At 31.6% G+C, this 10,385-nt stretch overlaps 1 protein-coding gene and 1 long non-coding RNA gene across 2 annotated transcripts; both read right to left on the reverse strand.

Moving 5' to 3' along the window:
- Window positions 1-4,027: 4,027 nt before the first annotated feature.
- Window positions 4,028-7,384, reverse strand: LOC120085634. The gene is made up of 2 exons (XR_005484001.1): window positions 6,550-7,384; window positions 4,028-4,538 (listed from the first exon to the last, which is right to left on the reverse strand). It is a non-coding gene; the product is annotated as an uncharacterized LOC120085634 (long non-coding RNA).
- A 200-nt stretch (window positions 7,385-7,584) lies between these two features.
- Window positions 7,585-10,147, reverse strand: LOC120085635. The gene is made up of 2 exons (XM_039041733.1): window positions 9,793-10,147; window positions 7,585-9,179 (listed from the first exon to the last, which is right to left on the reverse strand). The coding sequence occupies exons 1-2, from the start codon at window positions 10,099-10,101 to the stop codon at window positions 8,112-8,114; spliced, it is 1,377 nt and encodes a 458-aa protein (XP_038897661.1). The 5' UTR covers window positions 10,102-10,147; the 3' UTR covers window positions 7,585-8,111.
- Between the last annotated feature and the right edge of the window lie 238 nt (window positions 10,148-10,385).

The following is a 10,385-nucleotide window of genomic DNA, read 5'->3' on the forward strand; positions in this document are numbered from 1 at the left end:
ATACATTTTTCATATGAGATAGTAGATATGATATAAAGATACTCCAAATTATTTTTTCTATCAGTCTCAATATGATAACCATTGCAACGTATATCTTAAAAACAAAGTAGATTTCTTTTTTATTGACTAGAGAACAATGCATTGTCAATTGTAAATTTTGTTCCTCTAGGCAAAGTAATATTTGCTTTTTCAAACCCTTCAATTAGGTTTGCAGAACCTGATATTGTATTGAGTTTTGCTTCCAACATTGTCAGTTCGAAAAAATATTTTCTACTTGTAAGTATTGAATGTGTAGTTGCATTGTCTGTCAGACATAGATCTTCTTTACTCATTTTTTAGTTATCCAACATATGAAAATTATCCAAGTTTCTTCATTAAAAGAAAATAATTATAATAAAAAAATAATACTTGGAATACACAAAAGTTAACATCTATTAAGAGGAAAAAAATACATAGAGATGAAGAAAAAAAAACAATATTAAGACTAGATATTTTCAAAGTCAAAGGAAACACTTGATATTCCATCAATTCTGCCGATTTTCTCTTCAGAAGATTCAAAGAAGTCAACCACATCCAAAATTTTCATATGGGATGGGTCAAATATGTCATTATCCTGGTATGCAAAATTTTCTTCTACATTTTTGTCTTTTTTCTTCAGGGACACTTGATAAAGATCAGCTAAGTGTTTTGATGTATGAAAGGTACGTGACCAATGCCCAATGTTCCGCATGGAAGTATTTATTTTCAACACTTCTTGAACTCTTATCTTGTGGAGTTTTTCCTTTGTGGTCATCATTTTATGTGGTTCTTTTGAAATTTGAATGATTAGAACGACCACCACGAAAATAAAAATTATTTCTTTCTCTGTCACGATCACGACCTCGACCACGACCACGATTATTATTAAAATTCACAACATTTACTTCAGGGAATGGTGTCATCTCGGTTGATCGAGATTTATGATTTTTCATTAATAACTCGTTATTTTGTTTGGTCATGAGAACACATAAAATTAGTTCACAATATTGCTTAAAACCTTTCTCTCGATATTGCTATTGCAAGAGCATATTCGAGACATGAAATGTAGAAAATGTCTTCTCGAACATATCAGCATTAGTAATTTTCTCTCCGCATAACGACAATTTTTGAACTAATTTTAAATAATGTGGAGTTGTAATCACTTATTGATTTGAAATCTTGTAGCCTCAAGTTCATCCACTCATAACGAGCTTTAAGAAAAATAACTATTTTTTGATGATCATACCTCTCTTTCAAATTTGTCTACAATATACGGGGATCTTTTATTGTAAGATACTCCATTTTCAATCCCTCATGGAGATGATAACGAAGAAAAATTATAGCTTTTACTTTGTCATGACTGAATTTCGTATTTTCTTCTTTAATAGTCTCTCCAAGATTCATAGCATCCAGGTGGATTTCGACATCAAGTACTCATGACAAATAATTATTGCCATTAATATCAAGGGCGACAAATCCTAATTTTGTGATATTTGTCATGGCAACACTATCATAAAATATTGTATTTATATTAGAAATTTAATAGATATTAAATATGTAAAATAACGTTAAATTTACTAATTATAACGAAGAGGGGAAAATAGACATATCTTTAAGACCTACCTTTAGCGGGAAAAACGATAGGAGCTTGTGTTGTGAATTTGAAGAGCACAACAACATACAACGAGAACACGAATATGAAGAAAATACAATATAATAATAATATATTATAATATAAATAAATATTAAAAGAAATTAAATATAATATAAAAATAAACAAATAAAATAAAATAAAATAAGAAATTTATCTAAATTCTCTATTTTCTTCATTTTTCATGGACCTTGCCTCATATGTGTCTTCTAAAACCTACCAAATGTCACTTTTTATAGGCAATGTGGTAAAGAGGTGGATTACATAGACACTAATAATGTGTAATGTCACTTTGGGAAATGGAGACATGACACATGGTTAATTGACATTAAGTATGAGCATCTATTATCATAATATTTATAATAATTGTAGAATTGATGAGCAAAACAAGCACCACGAAGAACAAATTACCAAGAAAATATAATATATTTAATATATATATAAATATTATTTGGAAAATAAAACTAAAATAAAGAAAATAGAAATAGATTTTTTTTCTTCAATTTCTCACAAAATTCTCACCAATGTGTCCCACTATAAAATCCACAAATGATCACTATTTATGGGAATTTTGGCAACTAAGATGTGACACCTTTAGACACTAAGCATGGATTATTGTATCACACATGGTCATCACATGAGATAATAGAGAAGTGACACTTGGTATTCGGACACTAAGCATAGGTATCTAAAGACCCATTTAGTAACGTTTCCATTTACTGTTTCTTATTTCTTGTTTGTTTATTTCTTCCTTTTTAAGAACTAAAACTAGGAATATGTTTGATAACTAATCTTGTTTTTTGTTTCTTTAAAAAAAAAAAGAAACAAAAACAAAAACTTATTTGACAACTGTTTATTGTTTATTGTTTTTTTTTTTTTTTGTAATAATATAATATATAAAAGATATGTCGTACATTAAATATAAAAATATATATATATATATCAAAACTTTATACCATCAAATACAAATAAGTCTCGATGCACAATTAAAAATAATAACAAAATTTCATCTATCCTTCAAATGTTGCCTAAATTTGATCGGCAATGTTATTTCTCACTCGAGCCATTTGTAATTATTTCAATTAAAAAAAACAACATCAATATCTTAAATTATTTTGACCCACATCTAACTCAATACAACTCTGCAAATTGTGTAGTAAACTTTGCATATCCTAAACGATCATTAATTTATTACTGAAGTAATTGAATAGATATCTTGGCGATCATTCAATCTAATGTAATTCTTAATCGTGTAATATGCTATTATTAGTATAGTTTTTTTGTGTTGTATGGGTAAGGAGACATTTGTTGATAATATTTGATCAAATTTGTGATAAAAAAAATATTAAAGTGAAGTGAAAGGAATGTTTTAATGAAAAAAATTATATATTGTAAAATTGTAACTGGTTTCAAAGTTAATAAAAATCAAACTTGAAATTAAAATAATAAATAAACATGCATATAACAAAATTTAAACTTTAAAATTAAAAAAATAATTTACATATTAAAAATTTAAAAATTCAAAATTAAAATAAGGAAAATTTTCACAAATAAAAAAAATGTCAAACTATTTAGAAAAATAACAAAAAAAATATATTGATTGACATTGATATAAGTTTATCATTGATAGAAATTGATAGAAGTCTATCATTGATAAAGACTGATAGAAATCTAAAATGATTAAATTTTACTATTTTATATAAATAGTTTTCCCTATCTTTGAAAATCTCCCATAAAATAATATATGAAGAGATTTTTTTTAAGTTCAAAATTAAACTAATATATAAAGTAAAAATTAAGAAAAGGAAGATAAATTAAAAGAAAAAAACAATGAAACAAAACAAATGCCTTCAATGGTAGCCAAAGCCACGACCCTAATGAGGCATAGTGCATTTCAACAACAAAAGGATTTTTTGAGTATCTAGAAAACATAAATGGATTCAATCGAAACGAAACACGAAGAAACTACATTTTATAGTTTCACAAAATAAAAATTTTTCAAATTTTAGAAATAAAAAACGAGAACGATTATCGAACAAGTCTATTTCTTAAAAAATGAGAAACAGAAACAGAAAACATTATCAAACAAACTCTAAATCAATGACGGATCCAAAAATTTTGTTGATGAAAGCTTTATAATCAAAGGATTGTTTATGAAAAATCTGAAAAAATAAATGTAAAAGAGGGAGTTTGAACTTGGGTATGAAAAAGACTAAAAAGCCAAATTTGCCTCTAGACTAAAATCCACCCATGCCCTAAATTCACCTATTTTATAATATTCATAATAAATACAAATTTATATGGTTATGCTAATGTTGGTCATACCCTCAAAAACTTTTTATTTAACTAAATAAAAGAAGGGTTGAAATTCTAATTTCCATTTTTCCATTTTTTTTTTTTTTAGTCAAAATATGTACTCGTTTGTACAGCACAGCAGAACTCACTCCACCGTGGCAGCATTTCATTTGACCGTGAGATACACGTGGATACTTCACCATCGCTCTCCAACGGGGAAAATTTCCCATACTACATATTCCGGTTCTTCACATTTCACCGCTCATTTAGTTTATACTTTCCGAGGAACTAAACAGCACGTATAAGACCACGCGCCGCCTATCGCCGGACTAATACGATGTGGAACCACCCCTACCAGAAGCCTGACGTGGAGGCGGGAGTGGGTCCCCGTTTCCCAGTAATGCTGGAGCCTTCGCACCTCCGATGGGCCTTCATCCGCAAGGTTTATGCCATCATTTCCGTTCAGTTGGTAGCCACCGTCGCCGTCGCCGTCGCCGCCACCGTCATGTCAGTTCGTCTGATAGCGGATTTCTTTGTCCGTGACAGCGGAGGGTTGGCCTTGTATATTTTGGTCCTAATTACACCCTTCATTAGTAAATTTTCTCACTTTTTGTTCTTTTTTATTTCAATTTTGTTTTAGGAAAAACCTTTTTTTTTTAACATTTAAACTTCTTGATTTTCTAAATTATTTTGAATGGATGATGAATAACTCCAAAATTTTTTATATTAGCTATTGCAATGTTTAATGAATTTCTTGTTGAATCAGAACCAATAAATTCAAGAGGTCTAAAATTAAAACCAATAAAACCAATGAATTTCTAACATGTCTAAAATTATCCCATAAATATGCATAAACCAAATCATAAAAATACATTCAGCGGACAAAAATCAATCAAATTTACCAACTAAATACTCAAACCTAAACCTTAACCTTCCATTTGACTCAAGAAAAATCATGAAATAGTTTTAAAATTTTCTATTGTTGGAACAAGAAAATTTTGAACTTAAGAAAGAAAAGAAAGCTGAAAAGGTTATTAATATAGACTTTTAATGTTTCAAGACTTTCAATTGTGATTTGTTAACTGAAATTAGAATATGACAAGACCAAATAAGTACTCTACCTCTAAATCCCATAACATCTTGAAAAATTTTCACTATTTTAGTCCAGTAAGTTTTTACAGTAATAAGAAAACAAAAATGGAAAAAAAAAAAAAAAAAACAAGCATAAATGTAGAAAACAAAAAAAGTAAGCAAGACCTTAGCAATTAAATACCTAAATCTAACGAACTTAACCCATTAAAACAATCTCAACAATTATACACAAACACGATTTCGAGAGCTAGTACAAAGAAAAATAAAAGTTTACTTAAAGGGGAAAAAAATTAAAAATTAAGTCTAACTAAGGGAAAGTATTAATTGCACAAGTTAATCGAGATGTTAGTTTGTATACTAATGAAATTGAAAGTTTTAAAGTTAAAATTGTCCGTTTGAGAGTAGAAATCAAGATTTTTGTAAGAGGGTGTTCGTCATTTTCTTACTTGGATGTGTTTTGATTGTTGTGGGGAAAATTGGGAGTGCTATGCCCGTTGTTTCATTACCATCAATATCATCCGGTGAATTACATACTTTTGGGAATCTTCACTGTTTCATTGGCATTTGCTGTTGGTCTCACTTGTGCTTTCACCAATGGTAAATTTTCTCTCTTTTACCTTTCTCTTCTTTTTTGCCTTGGTCTACTTTTAGCTTCATTGATCATGATCTCAAGTAGAAGAAATTAGTGTGCTTTTCTTTAAAGTTACTTTACAAATTAGGGGTATTTTTGTGGGTTAGGGTTGGATTGGGTTGTGGCATCTTTTAAACCTAACTAAACTGTTCAGAGGAAAAATAAGTGTAGGAGATTCATTTAGATTGATGTAAGGGCAAAGATCTTGAATGCTTGAAAATTATGTAATAGTATGCAATGGTTATTGAATGAAAATAGTTGTGTGAAGACAATTACTTATGGGATGTTTATTACACATAGTTGAGTTCTAAAATCTAGAGTTAGGAAGTCTATGATTAAGGTTTATGACTTGATAAATGTGTAAACTTCAATAGTGAACACTATTAGAGATGAGTTATTTAACACCATCTCAAATAAATGTTTGACTTACATGTATTTTGATTAGATCAATAATAATCAAAAGCTACTAAGTAATAATTTTGAAATTGATGAGTGGTACTATTAGATACAACTTTAAGATTGAATTGATATTTAACCCTAAACTTTTAATTCATATGTTTGATCCTTGAACTTTGAAGTGTTTGATAAGTTACTAAACATCGAATTAGGTGTATAATAACCTCCAGACTAGGTCCTTTAACTTTCCGCTTTGTTTTGATAGGTTTTTGAACTTTTAATCTCATATCTGTTAGGCCCTTAACCTAATCGACATTTTCTAAAATTCATGGATTTATTGGAGAAAAAGGATAAAAACCTAGGTGCATCCATTAGAACAAGTATTAGTTTACATATTTTGACATTTTCCTACCTTCCTTTCCTCAATGCTTCCAGGGAAAGTGATTTTGGAATCTGTAATGCTTACCACTGTGGCAGTCATAAGTCTGAGTTTGTACACATTTTGGGCTGCTAGAAGAGGGATTGAATTCAGCTTCCTTGGTCCATTCTTGTTTGGAGCTCTGCTCATTCTTCTTGTGTTTGGAATGATTCAGGTAAGTATTTGCCTCTCTCAGATATTTCCAATTCCATCAAACACCATTAACAAAGTTCCCAACTTCTGTTCAAAACCAAACAAATGCCATGTTTAATCTATCTGGGGTTTACATATTCTAACCTCTGGTTCCATTTTCATGGCTGCTGCAGCTTTTCTTTCCTCTGGGTAAAACCTCTATAATGGTCTATGGCTGTTTGGCCTCAATCATTTTCTGTGGATATATCATTTATGACACAGGGAATCTCCTCACTTACTCTTATGATGATTACATTTGGGCTGCTGTGGCTATCTATTTGGATGTCATCAACCTCTTTCTCTCTCTCTTGACTCTTTTTAGGGTAGTGGAGTCATGAACAGGAATGCTTTCTTTTTTCTTCACCATCACTTTCTTCAGGAGAGCACACTGGTCATTAGTCAAATACAATCTTCAAACAGGATGATCAAAATGTTTTTCCTAATCCCTTTTTGTCCCTGTGTGAATCAGAGAAATATATGACACCTTAATTTGTATGTGTTATATGAAGTTAGAAACTTTAGGGATTTAGGAGACATTAGGACAAGGAGTTGTTTTTATAGTCCTAGATTATTATAATTAAGTTATAATATTTTGTATTTAGGATGTAGATTATTTTAGTTTGAGTTATAATAGTATGTGTTTGAGATGTAAACTATTTTAGTTTGACAAGAAAATAGTAAACACTGTAGCAAAAAATATAAAAAAATGATTAATGTAAAATAATAAAAACGGCAGCAAATAGTAAATACTATAGTATATGGGGGTTTTGAAATAATGTTGACTGTAGCTAATGGAAGAATACAAAATAGTATTTACTGTAGCAAGAAGTAATTATTATAGTCTTAGATAGTCCTCACCTCAAACATGCCCTTAGAGATAGATGTATGTACATGGTCTATTTCACAGCCAATGCAGGAGGATTTTTTGTATACAAATCAATGCTTTATTTTAAGGCTAGTTTTGTTAATTTTGATCCTTGATATATCAAAATATCACTTCAGTTTTAATCCTTAGCATGGCTTTCTGATGTTTACTTGCCAGGGCAAAGCTATTCCTACCACCACTTTTCTTTTCCTATTGGATCCTTCTGTTATTTTCTAAACAGTCTTGATTTGCTCAGATTTTGAACTCTTATCTCATTTAGAGAAAAAGAGTGAGATCAAAAGAGTATAACTGAAAAACCATGGATCTGCTTGTATCTTTTAGAAGCAAATTTCAGGATCTATCCACATTAGACTAAATTCACGACTCTTAGCAGTTAAAATATAGAACTTGGATAAAAGACCATGCAGTAAGAAAATTTCATCGATCAGCTAATGTTAACCGGTGGGTTGGGCGGTAAGATTAAAATAATAATGATGATGATGATAAAGTTAACTTTTGCGGAGAAAACTTAGCTCTTAACTGAAGAACCAAATCATCTGTTGGATTGCAAACCACTTCCTCCGTAATATTGCTTGGTGGTTTCACGTGAGAACTCCGCAAATGTCATCCCTTCCTTCAATCTGGACGCTAACGGCGGAACTATTTTCTGGATTTCTCGAGTTATTACCCTATCTTCCTTTTCAACAAGTACTTTCCTATCCTCGGACAACATTGAGCTTTCAGTGGGATGGCCAGACATTGAAAATGTTTTGTTCCAAGCTGGCTGCAAGAATACAACATACATTTCTCTGCACAAGTCCTCTTGCTTAGAAGGTCTGCACACAGAGTGAAGAGTGGATCGAAGCTTTCCTTGCGATATAATATCAGCCGATTCGCCCACCTGGATGATAAAGCTTTCTGGTGGGGAGTTAACCATGAAAACATCGTTCTTACACGGATCAAAAATCTGCAAATACAAATGCCCACTGGGAGAAGTACACTCGCTATAGCAACATAGATCTTGTGCTCCAGTTTCGAGTGTATTTGATGGCAAAAGAAACATGGGCGTTGTTAGAACAGTGAAGATACCATAGTCATAATGCCATTGCTGCCATAGATTTGTATTCGATTGACATAGTCCATTACTATCGGATGTCTCATGTCTACTTTCTATGCGTTGTTCTCTATTTCTTCTAGAACTAGCTTGGTTTCTTGCAGTTCCTTTGCTATTTGCTGGTTTTCTTAAAAGCTGAGCATCCAGAGCAGAATGGTAGTGTATGAGACGGCCTTTGGCAGTGCATGACTCTAACAAGCTCTGTTCTAACTCTCGACCACCGATTTCCTGATCACATATACGTGCAATGCGAAGCCCCAGTTCCATCATGCAACTTCCCAACTCTTTAAATGAATCACCAAGATGTTTAAATTCATTGTCCTGAAATTCCTTCTCGATTGAATCACAAAAAAAATCAAGTTGTGAACCAAGTGACTGTTCATCCCCTCTCTGGCTTTGATTATTCTGCATGAATTTTTTACTCTCTGTATATTTGAGTTGCATTGCAAAAGAGGAGACGCTTCTTTCTGGATTCCTCAAGGGAACATCACTCCCTAAGTTATGATCCTGAGAAGTTGAATACAAAGTAATTGAATTAATAGGAACCTTGTCCCACTTGAACTTGAATTTGGTTGCTTCCAAGGATGTTATGATAAAATCTTCATAGTGAACAAGCAGTCTAGCTGAGATCTCATGAAAACAGAACCACAAAAAAAAAGGAAAAAAAAAAAAAAAAAAAAAAAAAAAAAAAAAAAAAAAAAAAAAAAGAAGAAGAAGAAGAAGAAGAAGAAAGAACTCTTCCATGATTCGACTCCAAATCTCTGCCATAAAATTTTAATTTCAATAACATAATCAACAAAAAGATCCCAGAAAGACATATTAGCTGCATCATTTAAGTGAAATATAAACCAAAGAAATGACGATAACTAGATTGCAACCACGATTGAATCTCCAATGGTTACCAGCTATGCAGAAAGTTAAATTATGACATTACCTAGAGAAATTTCTCAATGATCCGTAATTACTCCATGTTTTAGTTCGGTTTCGTCCAACAGAAATAAAACGATAAAGATCAACAAAAATCGACATGCTTTAAAAAAAAATGACAATGACGAGTTTCAGAGGGAAAAAACAAGAGAGAACGAGAGCAGGGGAGTGAGGAAAAATGAAGAAGTAAAACCTTAAGTATCCGTTTGCGATGATCAGGATTGAGCAAGGCGAGCTTGCGAGCGAGAGGAAGTAATGCTCGCCGGAGAACAGAAGAATTAGGGACGCCGGTGACTGCAAGAAGGCCAGGTCCATTGGGGCCTAGGGCTTCAAGTATAGATTTGGTAATGGATTCAATCCGTTCGTCCTCTTGCAGTGAAGATGAAGAATGGTAAGGAGAAGACAGGAGCAACAGGTCGGAATACTGAAGCTCATAGATTTGGAGTATTTTGGTATTTTCCGCCATTTTTGTTCTCTGTTCTTCCACTTCTGAATCCGCCATTTAGGGCTTTGTGCGTATGAAACAGCATTGGGATGGGAAAACTGCCCAAATTGACCCAAAACCTTCGAACTCTTCTAGAAAGTTTTTTTTTTTTTTTTTTTTTACCGTTTTTTATCTCTATTTTACATTTCATTTTCAATACCAAAAAAACAAAAATTCAATGCGATATTAATTTTTTTTTTTTTTAAAAGGTATTGTAATTAAAGTGTGGGGTGAGAAAATCGAATCTCAAATCACGATATTGATAATATGAACACTATATCAATTGAGTTATGCTCTTATTA

Source organism: Benincasa hispida, chromosome 9 (assembly GCF_009727055.1).
Source record: "Benincasa hispida cultivar B227 chromosome 9, ASM972705v1, whole genome shotgun sequence".
Taxonomy (NCBI): Eukaryota; Viridiplantae; Streptophyta; class Magnoliopsida; order Cucurbitales; family Cucurbitaceae; genus Benincasa; species Benincasa hispida.

Excerpts from the sequence above, each read along its gene's own strand:
- LOC120085635 (XM_039041733.1), bottom strand. The coding sequence starts at position 10,101 with ATGGCGGATTCAGAAGTGGAAGAACAGAGAACAAAAATGGCGGAAAAT. Across the intron at positions 9,180-9,792 it reads ATCGCAAACGGATACTTAAG|GATCATAACTTAGGGAGTGA; the intron begins GTTTTACTTCTT and ends TCAACTTCTCAG.